The sequence below is a fragment of the Carassius auratus genome, chromosome 3 (assembly GCF_003368295.1).
Source record: "Carassius auratus strain Wakin chromosome 3, ASM336829v1, whole genome shotgun sequence".
Lineage (NCBI taxonomy): Eukaryota > Metazoa > Chordata > Actinopteri > Cypriniformes > Cyprinidae > Carassius > Carassius auratus.
Window position 1 is genome coordinate 26036072 of NC_039245.1, and position 22205 is coordinate 26058276.

The 22205-nt window shown below is 39.0% G+C and overlaps 1 protein-coding gene across 1 annotated transcript; it reads left to right on the plus strand.

Annotated features, from left to right (window-relative positions):
• The first annotated feature begins 36 nt into the window (after positions 1–36).
• Positions 37–15462, plus strand: LOC113052647 (UBA-like domain-containing protein 2). Its single transcript, XM_026217029.1, has 3 exons — positions 37–374; positions 6187–6240; positions 11953–15462. The coding sequence occupies exons 1-3, from the start codon at positions 255–257 to the stop codon at positions 12298–12300; spliced, it is 522 nt and encodes a 173-aa protein (XP_026072814.1). The 5' UTR covers positions 37–254; the 3' UTR covers positions 12301–15462.
• The last annotated feature ends 6743 nt before the right edge of the window (positions 15463–22205 follow it).

Below are 22205 nucleotides of genomic sequence, written 5' to 3' on the forward strand. Positions count from 1 at the left end.
TTGGTAATTTGTCGACGGACCAATGGGAGGCCCGTGTGTACTCGTTGTTTTGGCTCCGTCGCCAATCAGAGCGCGTTCTCGGGTTTGTTGTTGGTGATGATGATGAACTGAAAATATTTGTTGTTACTGGAAGGCGAGCGAGGAGAGAGAGCGCGTGAAGGAAGGGCCAGGCAGGGACGCTCGCTTTCGACGGACGCGCAAACATTGTACGGAGATTTCCGTTCCCGGGAGTCGCAGAGGAGCGAACGGTGGCGATGTCGGTGAATATGGAAGAGCTGAGACATCAAGTGATGATCAACCAGTTTGTTTTGACCGCGGGCTGCGCGGCGGATCAGGCGAAGCAGCTTCTGCAGGCGGCGCACTGGCAGTTCGAGGTAACGGCTGATCAATCACCCAGTAATTTAACTGTTACGCCTTTATTAGTTCACCTGTGTGTCGGATCCTGGCGATCCGGGCTTGAGACAGACGTGTGTGCTCTTTCCGTCGTATCGGATGCCTTCCTCACATCATATCATAGTCACGGCGCGTTTGTTTACATGTAAATCGCTTTTCACGTCGACCGTATCCGGTTCAGATGGGCAATGTTTTTATTCTAGCCAGCTGTTAGCCTCTCTCAGGCAGAGCAGCTTTGTGTTTGAATCCCCAGCAGCTCACAGAGAGACAAATCAACACGATGGGTTTCATTCATAGCTGCTCGGGAAGAAAATATGACTAGACATAACTCTCATAGACATTTACTTAAAATGCATGCACAAGAAATGAGATGTTTATCAAAGTCAAAATATTGCCACACAATCATTGCCGAAGAACAAAAGTGTTAACTAAAGCTCTGTATATATCTGAGGGTTTATTAATAAGTGTAAGCCTGTTTTACGGCAGCTCACATTTGAAGTTTCCTGTGGTTGTTTTGAGTGTTTCCTGTAAGGAGGAAGTGTTTGCCACAAACGGACATGCCTCGGAGTCGAAGTCACCCCTCAGCACTGTTTCAACACACTCGCACTCAGTTCTGTAATTTACTTTCCCTGGTGACAATTTCGCATGATGAACCCAAGCACACTTTAATCATTCACATCGGCTCATGTGTATTTGTTTGTGTGTGTGTGTTCTTGTTGTGGTATGTGTTTGTTGGAAACGGTCCAGTTGTTGAGTACAACACACACACACACACACACACACACACACACACACACTGGTTTGACTAGTTATTGTGTGTATTGTTTATAAAGTACACATGCGTGTAGTGTAGCAATTCCCTGTAGCTCAGCCCTAGTAAGTAGGGTAAAGTCTACTCTAGCTACAACAGGCTATGGACCGCAATACTGCCTATTTTTGAAGAGAATATCATGTGAAGTAGATTTTATTGATAAGGATTGTAACAGTAGTACGCTTTGTTGTTGTCACATGGCCTTACTACGTTCATATGTCACTAAGTAAGGGGCATCCAGCTATCTTGTGAAATCTAAATTCGATTTAAGAACCTGTTTTTGTTTGGCAGACGAATCCAATAATGAGACAAGAAAAAAGATGAGTCGAGTGCAATGCATTGTGGGACTTCCACACAGTGTGCTTTGTTGTATACTGCTGAAAATTGGAACAACACAAATTAAAAAGGTCATTTTTGGGGAGTTTATCCTGTTAAAATCTCACATTTCTGATTTTTTTTTTCTCAGAGTTGCCAATTATAAATAGATTTTTCAGATAAATAGTTATAACCCATGGCGGAAAAAAAAAATGCTTCCACAATGTACTGCATGTTTAAGAAAGGTTTTGTCTGAAATCGTGTATTCTCTGAGTAGGTTCTTTGAATGAGTTATTATTTTGTGAAACTTAAAGTATGTTTTTTTTTTTTACAGTATGAATGTGTTTAGTATGTGTAGTGTGTGTGTGTGTGTGTGTGGCATCATTGGGTTGTGGTAGAAATGAAAAAAAGGATCAAACACAAACCGAAAGTATATTCCCCGACTGTGCTACTTTCAATAAACAACAATTGCAAGTGTGATTATTTTATTGCATTGTCGCTTTCCAGGTCATGAAATAATAAAAAAAACAGGCCTATTATAAAATCAGTTATGCAAAGAGTGTTTTAAAATATTATAAAGTAATTTTCAGTTTGTTCGTTTTTTTTTTGGGCCAAGTGCATCCAGATTTTTCGGTTTCGGCCCAGTATTTTTATTTCAGTGCATCCAGCAAGAAACAGTGGTCAATGTCAGTTGCGTAGTTTCACCGCAATTCCCAAATCCTCTCCTGTGGCCTCATGGGAGTTTAAAGTGTCTAGTGGATGTACACTTCCGAAAGTATTAAGTTGAGTTTTATTTATTTAATAAAATTTGTATTTTATACTAATGCCTGAGTAAGTAAGGAAGATTCAGAGCCTAAATATGTTTCTCCTGTGCATAGTTCACATGACTTATATACTGCACTAGTTTGTCAGGACATACTGCTGTTGTCATAACTGTTGCCTCATATACGTCACGGTGGTTAGTGTTTGGTAACTAGTTTGTGTTTCGATTGTGAAAGAAAGGAAGTCAACCACACCTTCACTGGCAGATACGCTTGTTTACATTCCCAGCATTGACTTTCTCAATTCAGTAGTGCTTATCCTGAAGTAAACCTCAGCGTCCAGATGGTTTTCTCCGATGTAACTCCTTCTGAACTGATCTGCTGTGGCCGCTGTAGTTTGAACAGGTGGTCTAACAGGGTCTCTCTGTCTGGTTTTGGTAGTAGTGTGATTGATTGTACCAAGTGCATGTCAAGAACAAGTGTCCCCTTTAGATCTCTCACACAATGTGTAAGATCGATGACAGATGAAGTCCGAGAGGTTTGCTCTTAACGTTCTGATCTCATTCTGTGAAAACATCAGGACGGAGAGCAGCCAAGGACAGCGAAAGCAGGTAGACATGATTAACCGCTAGAGATTTTGGGCTACACGCTCACATGACGTTGCTGTGCTGTGTGGTCCATTTGAAAAGCACTCCACAGTGAAACCGAACTCATTTCTCTGAGAAACAGTGGTAGTAATACTAGTATTTTTTTTTTTTTTTAGGAGAATATGTACTTGAGTATTAATATTTCCGGCAGCTTACACTTTTACTCCTGTTTTAAATGTTTACTTATACATTTCCTCAAAGCATATTAGTTTAATTACTACAAAATAGTCGGAACAGACTACAAGAAAGCAGGTTTGACAAATGTATTTAGCACATGCACAAACAAGTACTCTCAAACACGCTTGATTTGTCAAGGCTGGGGTGTGATGTATATCGTCGTTTTAACGATGTATGATCTGAGGTTATCAAGTATCACAAAAACATACTCTGCGAGTGCACGCATGCACTGTGTGATTTAGTCTATTAAAATGCATTTAGAAAGCCCATGCGAGTCAAGATAAGAGGCAAAAGGCCTCTGTCTTTTTATTTATAGCATTTTAATATAGTTAATGTATACCGCGGCATATAATCTTTATCAATATCAAATATAAAAAAAGACTGTTAAAAAGCATGATTTACAGTTCAGATGCAGGTTTTCACAAAAACTGAATGTTTATAAAGCCTTTAAACTATTTTTAACAATAAGGATGCCAAAAGTATCAATTATTATTTTAATTTAACCTATTGTTAATACGGTGAGTAATAAGACTAAATTGGATCCGGGCAGCTCTTAAAGTGACAGCAGTCTAATATTCCCGCAGTCTGTCTTTCATGTTAATCAAACAACAACAGATAGAAAAATCTTTCACTTCTGTTGACTAAATCACTTTTAGCTTCAGGAAGCTAGACATTTGACTGGTCTAGTCTGGTTTTAACTTGAAAGCACTTATTCTGTAAATCTGGCAGCTTATAAACATGACTTCATTTCCATGGCCTTCGGCGAGCATCTCCCAGTCGTTGCATCTCTTGCAGTGATTGGCGGACACACGTTCCCTGCTGTAAAACAAAAGGGACCGAAACATGAATGAAACGGTGAAGCTGGTGCCATCTCCTCCCGAGCGGTTACAGCAGTAAACATCTGTTGTTAAATTCGCAGTGTTACCCAACATGCAAACCTACTGCAAGTCAGACCCAAACACTACAGTGTGGACTGAGATCTGAAGGGTGCAATCAAAGTGTGGTTCAGACGGAGCATGAAAGCGGCACCAGTGATGTCTTCCAGTGTTTGTTGCTATTCTCAGAGCTGTATCCACATGACAGCACTCCGTGGAGCAAACTGAGTTTGATTCGCTCTACCAGCTTCTCTGTAGATTCTCCGTTCGTCTCTTTCGGCGCATAACTGACCCGGTTTATTGCAAGCGTGCCGTGTGTTGGTGAGATTGCTCTCTGTGGGCATGTTCTGCACCTGCTTATTCCCACTGGAGCGGCAGAAATCATTCGCAGAGAAGCTGGATACGACACTGTACGTGTCAAAACCTAGCGGGAATCAGACAATAACCAGTTGTCCGTCGTTTCCCTTGATATTGTAATCTTAATCGTTCAGAATGCAACTGAATGCTGTATTGTTCATGTAGCCTATACATCAAAAACAAGCTAAAAATGTACTTAAACGGCTGTATTGCAGTCTTGTGTGATATTACACAGACCTCAGGGTCAAAGTAGAGTCACATTTACATCTCGTCATCAGAAAAAATGTAGAAGTTTCACAAGGGCCAGTTGAGAGAGAGCGATCCATTATAATCTTAATAAACATAATTCATGCTATCTTGGATGGGTAGCTCCCAGGATCCCAAGCTGTCCGGTGTGTGTTATTTAGCCGTGCACCTCAGGATCGACTCATTGTTAGTGTGAATCCTCCTTTAGCAGTCAGTGCCAGCGTTAATACAATACAGATGCTCTGAGGGACAAGCGAGCCTTGTTTAGAGCCGGAGTGTGTGCAGTAGGAAATGAGCAATAGTGGAGCGCTCGAATGAAGACGGGCTCTGTACACGGTGAACCAGGGAGAAGACCTGATGACGAGGAACTCTGTGGATCTGGAGCGGAGGAAACCATTGGCAGATTGGTGACTTCATCTTGACATGTGTGTCACGTCAAGCCGCACACATTCCTGTGTTCGCCGTGACTGTTGTTAAACAAAACGAGAGGGCAGGAGAACGATGGGAGAGGGGGAAGGGGCCGGACGGGGAAGAGAAGAGGGAAGTGTTACCAGACAAGGGGTTGAGCCAGAGAGGGCCAGACGCTCAAGGGTCGGACAATATTTTGACGGTTTAAAGACCATATGTTGAGTTCAGAGAAGCACTGAGCGTCAGAGTCATCGATGACACGCTACTCTTAAATGGGTCATTTATATGAAGCTATTTCTTTCACCCCAAATCGAAGCATTTGTTTGAAATTCGTAGTTAATGCGTGGACCTTTTTCAAATGCATTAAAGTGGAAGTCATCGTAGTGTAAACTTCAGTGTTAGCGAATGGTAACTACTGCAAAAGTGTGTGTATATTGCCTCGTACTCATGCAGAAGTGTTAACTAGCTTTCTGTAGTTCCCATGTAATGTAATGCAAATATAGTTATACAAAAAACATTATAAATTCAACATTAATGACTGAAAACATGTCGTCATAGTCTGAAAAAGGCTCCATTTGTTTGCATGCGGTTTAAAATTATTTGAATACACCTCTTTGAACCGATTTTAGATAAAAAAAAAAAGTAAAGTAAAAAATTATATAATGTTATAATTACAATTGCCCTGATATCATAATAAAGGAAGAAGCCTTAAAATTATATCTTGGGGGGGAAAAAAAAGCTTGGAAAGAAAACCACCCGTACTTTGGCATACACTTTTATCGTCGAACACTATGTATTTTTTAAGAAATAATATATAGATACAAATTTGATCTTCCGAATCAAATGGGGTACAAAATATCATAAAAGTTATGTCAGAGTCAAGGTCTGTAAGTGCTGTAATATGAGATGATAATAGAATATCAGTTTATTAAATCAACGTTAGTTAGGCTAAAATGTCATATGGTGCGACTCCCCCAAAAATGTTTCCGTATCTCTGAGCCCTCTTGGTGCAGAAGTTCCTAGAGTGCGTGCCTGTTTAATAGCCACATGTAGATCACTGAGGGCTTGGAGCGAGTGACCCGTGTCTGTCACAGTCAGGGAGCAGAGAGAAACCGTTTCCAAACCACAGTTGTTCTGCTCATTCATGATGTAACACCGATCCCTTCATCTCTTTCTCTCTCTCTCTCTTTCCGCAGACGGCTCTGAGCTCCTTTTTCCAAGAGGCCAACATCCCCAGTCATCACCAGATGGTAAGTGCATTTAATACGGCGAAAGAGCATCCCGTCATTGTCATCAGATATGTGCTCAGCGTTCTGGATCTGGACCTCCTGTAGGCCAGAGATATTAATAAAGAGCCCGAAATACACTTCTCATGCTAGACCGCTAGTCAGAAATGTTTTTCATGGTCAGTTTCCAGCGTACGTCGACTCTCAGATGAAATTTGACGTCATGTCCAGGGCAAACCAATGCTGTTGTTTTTGTCAGCTAAACACATTTCTCTTCATTTAAATAAAATTTAAAGACCTCAACCAAAATCAAAAAAGATGCCGTGGCAATTAACTGAAATAAAACTAAAACTGAAATTATAAATAAGTGAAACATATATATATTTTTAAATTAGTTTTTAATAAATAAAATCCAAAAACCTAAAAATGCCAAACCATAAAATTATACAAAAAAAGACTTAAATTTAAGTAAAATCAATTAAAACTGAAAATATTAATAAAAACTGTAATGGCATATAAATAATACTAAAGATAACCCTGGTTGCGAAAAGCTTTTTACTAAATACAAGGCCAACTAAGAAAGTTGATTTTATTAATGTTATTTTACAATTTTTTTTGTGGTCTCTTTTTATTCCAATATCATGGTATTAGCTTTAGCAACATGCTAACATAAAAACCCCAACTGAGTCTCATGTACTTCATGCAGTAGCACAACTCGTGTCTTGTGAAGCTGCTGCCTGTAGAGTGTGTTAAATCTGTCACTTATGAGGCTCCACTTCTTTCTTGTGTTTAAGAGAGAGATGAAAGAGATGCTTTTAACTATTTTTAACTTGCCATGCTGTCTTTATGAACCCTTATGATGCCAGGCACTGAAAACAAAGAGCTAGATGTGACACAGCGGCCTGAGAATTTCGATGACTTCAGCGTCGGTGCTTCAGAGAGGCTGAAATCAAAAATGTCAAAGCTTTAACATGCTGACAGTTTCATCCCCTTTTAAGCAGTCTAAAAAAAAATCTTTCTGAGAAGACGAGACGAGTCTGTGGACTAGACAACCGCATTAAAGAAGCAGAGGCGTTAAATGAGTATCAAAGCGTCTTCTACAGTCAGAAACGTGACTGGATATGTAGCATTATAATTCAGCGATAGAAGCAGATCTGACTCGATCATGGGGTCTGGGGCTTGATGAAGTGATTTTTGGGCCTGTACACACACACACAGCTGTTTTTGAACCTCTTCAGATGGCTGAAACACGAGCTGTTTCCTCTTAGAGAAAAAAACAGACGTGCAACCGCTGTTCTTCAGTCTGCTGAGGGTTACACAATCACTTTTTCTTCTCACAAAACCAGTCCCTGTGGACAAGCCGTGATATGATTCTAGCAGTCATGCTGCGTTTTAAAAGCTTAACGTCAGCCTCCACCCACGACATGTTCGTGCCTGTGTGTGTGTGTGTGTGTGTGTGTGTGTGTCTTTTCTCTCCTGCTGGCTGTATGTGAAGGGAGTGTTTGAGAAAGGCAGAGGCAGGAAGTCTATCTGTGTTTGTTTTTATTTTGAGAGCAGCCATTACATCATGCAGCTGGGCCCCATATATGGGCAAAGGGGCGGAGCAAATCCAAGAGAAGGATCTAATTGGATCAGAAGCATGTATCTGTGAGTGTCTGTATGATACAGATGCAGTCAACACAATGAAGACATTTATAAACACACAGCACCCGTTTCCTGAGGGCCGCAGATGTACATGCTCATAAGTCACTTCCGTTTTGTTCTCCAGACTAAATAAATAATATACATTTGTTTTATCTATTTTTTTTTTTTGTTTTTTTTTTGGTAACTTCCTTCAGAAGGTGAACATATTTTACATTTAAGCCTATAAAAATACTGCAAAATACAGTTTTCTTGAATTACAAGATATTTGTTTCTGGGTAAGTTAGGTGGATGCTATAGATAATGAAGTGTTAATCATTAAGAAGACTATTCAAAAGAACTGTTCTTGATGTAAAAATTGTAAAAGTATTCTTGTTTAACAATTCCAATAAATGACTCTTTTTTCAATGTTTTAATAGTGCTAAATTAATATGCAATACGGAATTATGTAAAAAAAAAAGGGGTTTTAATAAGGCATTCAAATAGTGTCTGAGTCTTTTTGAATTTAGTGGGTTTTTTTTTTTTTTTTTTTTTTTTTATATCTATTTATTACCCAAATGACAGACATTCATCTTGATGGTAATAGTTTTGGCTCACAATTTTATCCAGTTTGGAGGTCTGTAATCCGATCAGCTGTGGCAGTAGAGCCCAGAGTCACGAGTCTGGACCTGTCTTCCTGTCCAGGAACCTGCTGAACTGGGCCTGCTCTTTCTCTCTCTCTCTCTCTCGAGGCGGTGCAGTGCCATAGAAAGTCCCTCGGGCCTCAAACAGGTCCTCTGAGCTCCTGTCTGTGGGCCCGGCACACACTGTTATGACTGTTCTTGAAAAGAGTGTCTCAAAGCAAAACACTCCACGCTCCTCCGTCCTGAAGCCCGTAAACATACATGCTGTTCGCCAGCTCAAATCTCATTTTTACTGTACTGTGACACTTTAAACTCAAAGTTATTTTCCATTGTGGTTATTGACGGCATTTGTGACATTAGCTCTTAACTTGTATTGGATGTGGAACATTCCTTTATTATCTGTGATCTCTCTATCTTTCTCAGTGATCTTGAGATTACGACTTGTAAAAGTCTTCAGGTACAACTCGTAATTACAACATGCAAACTGAATCATCTGAGAGATACAACTTGTACCTACCACCTGATCTCTGCAGCGTCATGTGGAGACACTCAATATGGCAGTCAAATTAAAGTTTTGAATGTGAACTAGTACTGTATTGTGATTATTTCTAATTCATTATTCTGAAAAAAAAAAACTACACTACAAAAGGTAGTTAGCTACATTAAAAAGTACATTGAAGCTATGACTTAAGTATGTAAATGTTTTAATTGATTTGCAGTTCACCACATTTTGTGTTTTTGTCGAGCATGGTTAAAGGGTTACTCCACCCCAAAATGAAAATATTGTCATTAATCATTTACCCCCCATGTCGTTCCAAACCCGTTGAAACTTTGTTCGTCTTCAGAACACATTTAAGATATTTTGGAAGAAAACAGTGAGGCTTGCGACTGTCCCAAAGACTGCCAAGTAAATAACACTGTCATGGTCCAGAAAAGGTATGAAAAGCATCGTCAGAATACTCCATCTGCCATCAGTGGTTCAACCGTAACTTTATGAAGCGGGAATAATGTTTGTACACAAAGAAAACAAAAAGAAACTACTTTATTCAACAATTTCTCTCCTCTCCACATGACCACTTTGGAGAACATTCACTGAACATAGACGGTGTATGCTCTTTTGTGTCCGATGCGCTGCACTGCTTTAGTTCAAATCAAATCATTAATATACGTAGAAATCATACCTTGTCGCAGCTAACACAGAGCGTACGCAGTTTGCATTCAGCGGATGTTCTCCAAAACGCTGATGTGGAGAGACACAGAGGATACGAATTATTGAATAAAGTCATTATTTTTGCTTTATTCGCGTACAAAAAGTATTTGAGTCGCTTCATAACCTTACGGTTCAACCACTGATCACAAATGGACATTTTGATGATGCTTTTCATACTTTTCTGGACCTTGACCGTATAATCTACTTGGCAGTCTATGGGACCGTCTCAGGCCTCTCGGTTTTCATCCAAAATATCGAACAAATATTTTTAAGATGAACAAAGCTTTTATGAGTTTGGAAATGCATAGAGGTAAGTGATTCATGAAAAAAAAAATCATTTTGGGGTGGAGTTTCTCTTTAAGAAAAAATACTGTTACTTAAATATTGCCGTAACCGTGCTGAAAAACCAAAATAGTGTAACTAACTCTTAACAATTAATGAGGTGAGGTGATTTCTGAAAAGAGTGTTTTATTGCTGCATTTATATAAACACTAAGGTAGGTGTAGTTGTGACCTTTTTGAGTGTTTATATCCTCATTGAGTCTGGATGACCTACTTAATGTGTGTTCGTCTGTTTGACCGGCTTCAGAGCTGCTCTAACTAAATCAAACTCAATAAACTCTTCTGCTGATACAAAACCCTTCAGTCACCTGATCTGTGTGTGTGTGTGTGTGTGTTATCACCAGAGCAGTTATCAGCAGCTGAAACTGCTGTCAAGTATGTGGCCTGCTTTCCTTTATAACACACGGATGGCAAAGAGAGGCTGAGAGCTCCAGTGTAAACCAAACTCTCACTTTATGGGAATCATGGGACTGATGCTCAGCACATCGGTGTTCAGAAGCCCTCTTGTCTTGTCGTGCAGCAGGCACATGCTTCCATTTAAGAGTCCCATAAAGCCTCACCTATTCCTAACATATGTATCTGTGTGTGACATAATTATAAACCTCACATGGGACATAACGCTTTGAGACAACTATTATATGAATGTTGTTCTTATACTTTCCGAACTACTTGTGAAAAATGTCATTTTTATAATGAAAAGGTTATTCGATCATAAAAGGCGTTAAAGCTATAGTAGGATGCCTGATTTTGGTGCAGGTCATCTTGACTAACCGAAGAAGTATTCTGCCTTTTACGTAGGCCAATAATGTGATAAGTCTTATCTAGGGTTGGGTATCGTTTGAATTTGAACTATTCTGATTTCGATTCGTTGTTTCGATTCCGGTTCCTAACGATTCTCGATTCCGATTCTTTTAAGAGGCAGGGTCAGAAAAAGTTTAGGATATTTTAAATGATCTAGCTAACCAACGGTCTTTCTGAAGGAAATAGTCAGACCTTCGTCATCAATTTTAATTCTGTTAACTTTTCTTTTTACTTTTTTATTATTTTTTTGTTTAACTTATTCAGAGAGACGACAGACTCCGAAATCACCGCGAGCGTCACACGCGCTTCCGTGTGTGTGATGAAGACGCGCTTCTGCGCTATTCATTAACACAGACACGCAGAACATGCAGGATTCATATTTAAATAGACTTTTCCGGCTTAATATTTACAGATACTAGTCCATATCGCTATTTGATGTAAGTGCAATGACCAACTTTTGATGAATTCATTCAAAATTCGGTGACATTCCGCGTTAAACTGTAAATTCCATTTTTATGACTGGATTCCGCGATTCCCTGGATTCCGCGATTCCCTCCGCTTTTTCTGCATCGCGGAAATCATAGGGTCCTACAATAAGAAACAACTTGTAAAACCCAGTATAGATTAGCAGCAGGTACAGTATAAAATCAGAAACTGTTCTTGTTTAGGAAAATGATCATATCTGCCTTCTCAGGCAGGATGCGTGAGTGTTCTGGACCGATAACTTTATTATCTCCTGCTGTGGAGAAAACGCGTTCGCTGAGTGTAGAAGAAGCTTGAACGCATAAATAGGAGAAAGAGGCAGCGGAGGACTAGGAATCGAAACTTCCAATTGATACTCTATACCCAAGCCTAGTCTTATGTTAAACGTAATCAAAATGCATAAATGTAGTTCATACATACGATCACCTCAGATACACTTTTTCAATGATGAGCTTGTTAATTTCTCTATTAATTCATTTGGATCTTTAAGTTAAAATTGAAAATGATTCTACTTTCCAACAAAGGAAAGCCTCGTTTAAAAAACTATTTGCTTGGTACATGTTTAATAATTTACACTCCAGTATGCCATTGACCATCATAGCATTGAATAAACTGAGCTGTGTTTCCATTTGTTTAGATGTGCACTCCACGCAACACTCCTGCCACGCCGCCCAACTTCCCCGATGCCATCACGATGTTCTCCAAGCTGCGGACGTCTGAATGTAGCGGGGCGGGCGCTTCAGCCCAGATGTCTATGCCGTGTTCTCCTCCTCCACACTCCTCCGCACAGGGATTCGGCTCTTTCTGGGCCTCCTCACCCCCCAACCACCAGCCGGTCTGGCTGCCGCCGTCCTCTCCCACAGGCCACCACATGCTCCATCATCACCACCATCACATGCACCAGCCGCCCACGTGGCCACCCGTCTCCCAGCCCACCAGCGGCCAGCAGACGCCCGTCATGTCAGCCCTGCATGGCCAGAGATGAGACTCTGCGGCGGGGGGAGACACGGGGTAAACAGGGCGAGGATTCACAGTTTAACGGGGTGGGAATATACTCACTGAGACTTTGGATGGCCAATGGGGAAAGACGTGGTACCCTTTCTTTCAGTTTTCTAGTGATGAACAATCTCTCTTCTTTCAGAGATCTCGTTTTGTTCTTTTACCTGTTGTCGATTTACTTTCCATCCAAATCTGGGAAGAACCACTATGAGGAGAAAAAGATAAACAAATTATGGAAGTTGTTAAGAAGTGTAAGAGTCCCAAAGAAGCCTCTTTTTTTCACCATCCAGCAGTGAAAGAAAGAAAGCCACGGAGTTGTCAGCTGTGGACGATCAGGATGAATTTGTGCGTGTGAATGTTCGGTCATTTATTCGTCGTACTCTGACTCTCTCCTCCTTCTGTAGCGCTGTGTTGGCTTTTGCAATAAAATGCCAGACATTCAGTAAGACTGAATCACATATCACGGTGGTCGTGCTGTTCTGCATCCCGGGAAGCATCAAGAAGACGTTTCTGTATAACTAGTGTCTACGAGTTCTTAACAGAGGCTGTTATGTGATGATTAATCACCTTTTATTTGTACGAAATGCACATTTTCAAGTGCACCTGGCCGCCGATATAACTGAGATACTGAATTGAATTTATTCTGAATCGACAAGAACTGTTAGTCCAAATGTAAATTGGTGGGGGAAAAAATGGGAACCAATTGCAATAATCCCTGGTCAGAAAGTTTATTCATGTTTGATAAATTCCCAACTTTTAGCATGTGTACAGTGAAATCAGGAAAGCTTGTTGTGTTTCACCTATAATCTTCATGGAGGAATACAGTCAATCCCAAGAGCTCAAAATGCTAGCAGACTCTTTGTAAGGCTGCGAGCTGTCTGATGTTTGGAGGTCCAGCAAAGCCGGTGTAGTAAAGCTCAGCTCCACCTACCTCAGCTCCAGCCGTGGCCTGATCCTACCTCCGGCTCTCTGTGAGCTGCTGCGACCGAGGGCTCAGATACCTCAAGCTCTCTGCCGAACACGCTGTGTGAAAGCCACCAGACTTGATTGTTTCCATGGACGAGGACTGATCTAGTATCAATTATTGTCATTTGTGTTGTACTGATTGTAATGCCATCGAGTGGGAAGGTTGACCCTTAGATCAGTACAATGGTTTTCTGAGATGACGTTTCTTTTTCTCATAATGCCACCTTCCCTTCATTTGTTCATCTTAAACAATCACTTTTGCCTTCTCGCAGTTTTAATTTGTGGTTTAGTGTGGACCTCGGTCAGGCTGGACCCCATATTTAATGTGAAGCGACTGGAAACGAGGTTGTTCGGTTGCCAAAATTTAGCCAAAAACTTTGTGATGATTACTAAAGCAATATTGCAGAAATTAAATTTTTTTTATTCCGTATTTAAATCAATGGAAGAATGGATTAATGAACGATGCACGCCTAAATTAGTTTGTCATAGATTATTCGTAAAGAAGTAAAAAAAAACACACTTGCATAGTAAATAAATACACTTGTACACTCTATGTATTAATTCAGTGTCCTGTTGATTAAGAATTGATTTATAGATTATGTAGGAATTTGCTAAAATTTTCATAAAAGCAATCTTTTGTAAATTTACATTTTTAACTCCGTATGACAATTTAAACAAAAATAGATTTATTAATGGTGTACATTGCTTGTTTCATAAATGAGGCAAATTGTTCTTAATTCAATGCGACAAATTACAAAATAACTGATCTAACAATGATTGATTAGTTAAAAAACTAAATTCTAATTGAAAACAGTTTAAATTATAGATAATTTAAGTTTATAAGTACTGTTGATCTTAGACGTAAAGAAGAAAATTACTATTACTAACAAAAAAATGTAATGCAAACTTGAATTCTGCTTGCATTTACTTCTATTGCCATGATTTAACCATGACATGATTTATATACTATTTGTCCTTTCTCCGAAAAATAGTTGTTCAATTTAAGCGTACACAAAATGAATTTGCGCATGTTCATAAAATCATTCTTTGGTAAATTTTCATTAAACGTTAACACAAACAGGACAAATTTGTGTTTTGTGTGCAGAATTTGTAAATACATTGTTAAATTGCCCTGCTGAACTTAAACGCAAATAAAAAACTAATTTGGTTTTACAAACTATTCACCCAAATTCGTTCTGCCAGCGTGTGAGTTTATTTAATCGCGACCGGATTTACAGAGTCTTTGTACGTTCTCCGAGAAATCATTGCACTCAGTTTTAGCGCAAACCGAATGAATTTGCGAGTGTTCATAAAACCATGTTTTCAGATATCCACATGAAAATTTGCATTGAACAACCTCACAGCTTCCTTCAGTCAGACCAACCAACCTAAATATGGAGTGTAATTCTAACTGGTCCAATTGAAAGCATTAGCCATTTTTATTTAATCAGATGGCTATGTGATAAATCAGCTTCAGTGTTTTGGCCCAGAAAATGCATGTGAAATGTTTAAAGTACTCTTGGTTTGGGAAAGCGCCACTAGAATGATATGGCAGATAGTAATTTGGACACAGATGGTGGCTGTTGTTTGATGTGTAGAAAGAAACCTAGCATGTTGGTTTTTTTGAAGGCTGAAAGTAAGTGTTTAGTAGCCATCTGGGCAGTAGGTCATTCCTGTTAAAGCGATGCAAGAGACTCAGATCTGAAGTTAAACAGCGGTGGCTCTGATGTCAGCGTGGAGTTTGCCTGACCAGTGCCTTGAGGTTTGAAGCGTCTCCATTTTTATTCAGCTGTTGCTCGATTGGATTCCCACAGCAATGCTCTCAAATATCAGTCTCTGGAGCACTGAAAGGCACAGGCAGTGAATGTTTGAACAGTTGGGCTGCTGTAGATGTCAGACCGGCGTGATTCAGTTCTTCGGGGACGTGTTTGTTTGGACTGCGGCTGTGATGACCAACATACGCCGTGAGTCATCGAGAGCCAGGAAGACTGACCAATTCCTTCATCGAGAAAACAATTCACAAGCGATCAACCTTTTGTATCAACTTCCCTCCTGTACTGTCTGTTCTTTTCCCTTGTTGAGATTTGTATTTATATGTCAGACAAAAAAAGCTACGATCTGAAACCATTTTGGAGGTCATTTGTGTTTTTATTAAAGGTCATAATAAATGATTTAATGACTAGTGTGATTTGTTATTTGTCTTGAAAGTGTAACCAATAAGTGTGGATTTCTTGCATGCAACCGCAACCCATTTCCGATAATGATGGTTTCGTAACCATCTCGGTATGTTAACACAGTCAAGCTGTTACATGACTGAAACTAGGACATCATTAGAGAACTTCACAGGCTAGCAAGTATTGATGCATGCCATAAAGTCAGCCAAGCTGTTACAAACACTTATGACTTTCTTCTGTGGAACACAAAAGGAGACGTTTTGATGAATGTTCACACTGCTCTTTTCCAAACACTGAAAGTGAATGCGTCTGGGGCTCTGAAAAGGGAAATTAAAAATTTTTTTTTGTAAGTTTATAAAAGAATGGATTCATGAACAATTTGTCTCGTTTATGAAACGAGCAGAACACAGTCCAAACAATCATTCGTATATACATTATTTTATAATTTGTCGCATTGAATTGAATTTGTCTAAATCTGCGCACATTTGAATGGTTTACATTATTCTTGGTTAATTTTCATATGTGTAACTTCAAACACAAGCAGAACAAATTTTTGTACATGGTACGTAAATCCATTCTCTGTAAAATTGTCATCGAGTTTAAACACAAAGAACAAGTTTGGTTTGGAACAACTAATCTAAATTCATTCTGCTTTTTTGTGTCCAATGGTACAATTTAACCAAGAATGGATGTGCAAAATATTTAGATTTTAGCCTTCATGATACCTTCAGATGTGGTTTTATGACTTTTATGATGGCTTTATTTCATTTCAGCATTAAACTTTCAATTTTAGCATTTACATTTAAATGCATTAGTCTTTTACAAAATTGTACCTTAGTGCATGGTGTACATAATTTTATAATTATTTGATTTGTACCCTAAATGACTTATATATCAGAATAATACAATTTCTCATTAATTAAAAAAATATTTTTTACAAATATCTTTTCAATACTTGGTCAACCACATTTTAATATTTTTTTTCTTTTGTTTTTCTGATGAAACCCTGTGTCATATGTCACAGTCATTTGGAAATGAGGTCTACGATGCGCTACAGGAAGTGTTTGGTCTACACAAATCGTACACGGTGTACTTCTATATCTTTGACCTCGGCTTGCTCTAAAAACAAAGTCCAAACTGGAACTCGTGTGAAAATGAAGCTAATTTCACAAGGTCATGAGATGAGTCATTAATCACTCCAAACAAAACTTAAAATGTGCATTTAAATCACTTTAACGCAAGACCTCAATTATGCCTACGATGAGTGTTTACTATAAACTGACATTTTATACATGTTTAAGATTCAGTGCGATAACTCACCGTGATGATGATCACAGCGTTATCACCAGAGGTCTTAAACACCGCTACAGCAGAAAATACTTAAACTGGATTGTAAAAATGTTCACCAAAAAGTACTCAGTCAAATTCAGATCAACATTGCGAGAGTAAAAACATGAAAGTGAATTATTAAAAATTGGATGACAAGCAATATTTTACATATTTAATATGATGCTTATGCAAAACACATTTATTAATTAATGTATAGATATTCTTGATGTTACGATGGAACTTGTCACGCACTTTTATATAACTGACATAAAAAGCCACTTAAGTCTCCTTAAAGAGAGAAAAATTCATGAATGCTTTTCAACACACTTAAGTCACAATGAAGTTGACTTCTCAGTGTTAAGAGTTTGTTCAAAGCACTAACCCCAAAAAACAAGAAAGAGTTTAACAACCTTAGCAAACACCACTGATCATTTCACACATGCTAACTCAGGAGCCGCCCAGAAATACAGCACTGTCTTTGTTCACCACTGACTTCTCTATTAGCTCAGGCATGGATAACATATACACACACAGGTCATAACCTGGTGAGCCTCGGACATAGCCGGGGTATTTAAAGTTCACAGATCAAGAACAGCACCTCAGTAATAGCAGCTCTTGAACACCGTTAACCTTGTAACTAAAACAGCTTGCATTGAAAACAGCCAGTGTTTATTTACAGCCACCTTTAACAGCTTCATTCTCAACTACTGTGAGTGTTTAAGGTCAGCTCCTCATAACCCACACTGAGTCTTGGCGCTCTGTGACCGTGCCGGCCAGCATCCTCTGGGACTGTTAGTGGCTGACCTTGTCTTTGCTCTTCCAGTTGCCTGCAAAAGCATCGACAATTCACATGGCAGACGTACACAGCAATATATCCACTACATGGCACAAGCTGATTGGCCTCTGCTGATTCTGCAGCTAATGAGATTGCTTGCTTAACATTTCAATAGTCTGCTTCAGAGTTCGCTGTGAGTTCCTCCATAACCCTCCACCTCCCCCAGCACCACCTGTCTAAGATCATGCGGCGGCGTATCTTACATGCTAACAGCAGCATGTCCGTGAATCCGCAGGAGCAAGTCCATCAAGCCCAAATCAAGTCATGTGGTCTGACCAACATGCAAAAATAACCTCAAAAAGCCAACAATACCATAGAGATTCCTCAATGTGCGTGTCAAGGTCAATAATGGCTTAAAATATCGGATAATGACCATTTTATCACATGACAAGTTTATAAAATGTCATAATGGTCTAATTTCCCAAAACTGTTATTCACTAAATAAATTCAAAAGCTTTTTCAGCAAAAAAAAAAAAAAAAAAAAAACAATGGGTAGTGGATTGCTCGTCACATGAAGCACTGACAAAAATATTATTGTTTCTGAAATAATGGTATTATTGGCCACATGATAGGTTTCTACATCATTGTTCCTCTGTGGAGATATTTTCTTCAAGAACTTGACTGTTGTTCTTTGTTTGGAAACAACTTCTGACTTTAAACACTGGACTCGTTTTCTCATAAATCATCTCTTTACTGCAAGACATCAACAAGCTGCCAAACGTTTGCACGGTCAAGCATTACATGACTCTTCTGCCAGGTAAGTACCTTTCATTTGACTTTCAGCTGTCTTTCTTTGATTCAGTGATAAAACGAAGGGCAAGCTCTGAGACCCATTTTCCTACAGGTCTGTTGTCACTTCCAGATGGTTTCTCATTGCAGCTATTATATAACACTCAAATGTTTGGTTCTTTCCAGCAAGCAACATTAAACCTGGCCCCCTTCCAAGCCCTACTGCTTATTTTCTTCAGTCTTGAACTCTAAATCAGTTTCAGTAATCTTCTGTCTGTTACAGACCCAGTCCTCCGTTGCGAGATGAGCAGAAAGTGGGTCAAGCGTGTGGATGGGTATCATGTAAAGATGTGTTGTGTAACGAGTCGTGAGGGGAAGCCTGATCAGGGCCCTGTATAGACTTGACTCTGGACATTGTCCTGAACACAATGAACAGCAATCCTACCATTTCTACCATCAATGAACCGCTTCCAGCTCAAGAATCAGTCATTCATGTGCTCAACTGTTCTCATATCAATGCCGTTCTAGAAGTTCTTGAGGGAATGCAATAACATTTGCAACAAACACAAAATAAATAATGCAGCGAGAGCGTTACTTAATCCCATTAAAAACCATTTTCTAGTTTATGAATGAATCTCAGCTTTGGGAGGAATTTAAGGAAGCTTTGCAAGAAATAATGCATGACACATGCACAAAGCTTACTGAGTAATTCCTAGTAAGATCAAAAACAATGTATATATAGTAACTGATTATACTGTAGTCAGTGTGTGCTATATTTCCTGAGTAATTTGTTTTTATAAGCATAGTTAAACAAAACCCATATTTTTATGATAAGCTATAGCTGTTTTCTTCCCATTATATAACAGACTCCTCATATTTTAATGGTTTTATTTTAACTTTCATATTTTAACTTCCAATGGTCTCACTGACCAACTTATAAAGACTTATTCTGGTGATGACTTACCATTTCCTCTAAGCTATACTCCACGCTAAAACTGACTTGTTATAAACTACAATACGATAACCTTGAACATGAAAAGAAGACTTAAATATGCTTTTCTTAAGTATATCTTGATCAAAAGATTAAGAACATGAAAAGTTCAAATATAAATATCAGTGTAAGCCAACTATACTTAAGCATAATTTTAAGTACATTTCTGATACATACATAAAAAGCAGACAAAGCATGCACTCTTATTTTAAGTTTAAAAGAAGTATACTAAGAATACGCTTCTAATCCTTGAATACTCTCAGTGAAATGTTTTACTGGGAAAGTGTGCTTGTGTGATTAATCGTGTAATAAATGTTATGATATTTTATTATATCGCACAAAGACTTCATGCATTTTTAAGGTTGTCCAAATACTTTCTGTTAGTTCCACAAATTCTGTCCTAAAACAGTGAAAGCTGCTGTTCATACAGAACGAGGAGGTTCATGTCAGGGATCCTGTGTGTTATCTGCGGAGCACAGTGAAGTGAGTTTGGGTTTTGATTCCCCCTTCTGGACGAGCAGTGTTAAAGCTGGGGAGTGTGATGTGTGCACTGGAAAACCATTCAAGACTGGGAGAGACTTTACTATACTACAGTGTTTACAAGCACAGTGTAAGAACATCTAATGATTACCACAAGGAGAATCTGGAAAACACTTTACAGTGAGGGCCCATTATTAATAACCATCAGATGATGCATTGACTAACAATGAGCAAGACATTTGTTACAGTATTTGTTCATCAAAAAATATAACTATTTAGTTTTAGTTAAGGTTCATGAAATAATATTAACAGATACAGCTTTTGATTTTAAAAGTGTATTGGTAAATGCTGAAAGGAACATCAAGATGATTTAGAAGTATTTTTCATTGTTAGTTCATGTCAACAAATGAAACCTTACTGGAAAGAGTTACTGGAGAGTTGTACTTCATAATATTTAGGTACTGTCCAGGTATCATCATATCCACTGGACGGTCACAGGAGAGGCGGTGAACTTCTGATGCAAGGCTGAATTTTCAGCATCATTTCTCCAGTCTTCAGTGTCATATTACCTTCAGAAATCATTCTGATGTGATGATTTACTGCTTGAGAATTATATGTGATTTTATTATCAAAGTCAAGAACAGCTGAAATCAGGATTCTTTGATGAAATGGAAAGTCTAAAGGAACGGTATTTATATGAAATATAAATCTGTACTGTCACTTTAAATGCACACTGTCAATTGAAAGCATGTATTTGTTTAAATGAAAACAAATAACAATATTACATTTGAACAAAAGTGTATTTTTGGTCAAATATTGTAATATGAAAATATACAAGGAAGGATCATGCAGTTAATCGAAAAAGAGTCTAAGCAACCTATCCATACTCATATATATTATTATAAAATAACTGCAATCCTGCATTTGTGTGTGTGTGTGTGTGTGTGTGATTGTACAGCTTTTTCTGGTTTATTAAACACAGTGGTTTTAATAAACCAATTCTTACTACTACATGCAAATCGAAACTAAAGGCAGGTGAAGCTGTGGGAGATGTTTTGTCCCATGTCTCTAATAAGTGAGTGTTTAGCTTGAGATGATTAGCACCTGATGTGAGTCCTGCACTGTCCTCATGTTCATCAACACACTCTCCATGTCTGACACCTTCACGAATCATCTAGACTTCACATGCTGCTTCTGCTCCTGTGTGTGTGGAGCTGATGGGAAATACCAGTTGTACCTGCTCTGTCGTCTTTGAACGGGGTACCCAGGTTCAAAGGGTGAACGGGTGCAATGTTTTTTAGCGGCGGAGAGGGTGTCCTTCCACCCCTGAGAATTTAAGAAGGCGTATATTGTGTATTGCATTAAACACTGAGACGAATGTCTTTGTTTCTGGCCCCGGTTTGTGTTTGTAGATGTCGGTTTTATGCATTTACAATTAGCAGATCCTTCATTCTGGTCAGTGTTTGCCTCAGCTGCAGCTGCCGCCTGCTCTAACCAGACAATGACGGTGATAAGAACCTGTGAGATTTAGGACGACTGTGAAAGGTAATTGGCTTCTGAAAGCTGCAGGACACGCTAAACGGACTTCCTGCGGTGTATGGAGTGATTACAGCTGGACGTGCCTCCTGAAATCTTCTGCCGCTCGCTGAGGAGCGCAGCCTGCATCACAGCCAACTCTTTCCTCTTCAGCTGAAGATGACAACGATAGCAAGTCACACAACTGTTGGGTATTTATTAGAAAAAGGTGTTACCTGACCGTTCAGAGCATTAACTTCCTGTCTCAGATCGTCTCTGGACTCTTTGAGTGCCTGGATTTCTTTCAGAAGGTCTTGGATTAAGGCCATACACTGAGAAAGAAAACAGGATTTAGTGGGTTTCATTTCATACCCCTCCTACTTAGCAACAGTAACTGGGAAATCAACACGCTCTTTACAGAAAAAGCCCATAATCCCTTTTGGCTGGACTTTAAGGAGGGCTAAAACTCTGGAAGAGCACTGCTTGAATCAGTTAAGCTCGTCCTCAGTGTATTTTCCTTTGAAAGGTACCTAATATACTCTTTGTGAGAGCATAGAGAACTTCTGACCTTTAACCCCGACAGAGGTTACCATGACAGCACAAAGGTCTTGGGAATCACTCCTGAATCAAACAGGATGTGGCATCGCTGTCCACTCACTTTCTAATATGTTTGCATAACCCTTAATCTTTAAGCTCTGTTACTCTTAGAGCTGTGAAGCTCCTTTAGATGAACTCATTTATCTTGGGTTTTCAATTTGAAAAGTAGATATTTTTCAAGCTATGTACACATATATTTGTACAAGATATATATGTACAAGTAGCCTCTATGCTGAGTTCTGTTCATTTCCGTGACATGCTACAGTTCATGAAGA

Coding starts and splice junctions, on each gene's coding strand:
- LOC113052647 (XM_026217029.1), top strand. CDS start 255: ATGTCGGTGAATATGGAAGAGCTGAGACATCAAGTGATGATCAACCAG. Junction 375..6,186: donor CGGCGCACTGGCAGTTCGAG/GTAACGGCTGAT, acceptor CTCTTTCCGCAG/ACGGCTCTGAGCTCCTTTTT. Junction 6,241..11,952: donor TCCCCAGTCATCACCAGATG/GTAAGTGCATTT, acceptor CCATTTGTTTAG/ATGTGCACTCCACGCAACAC.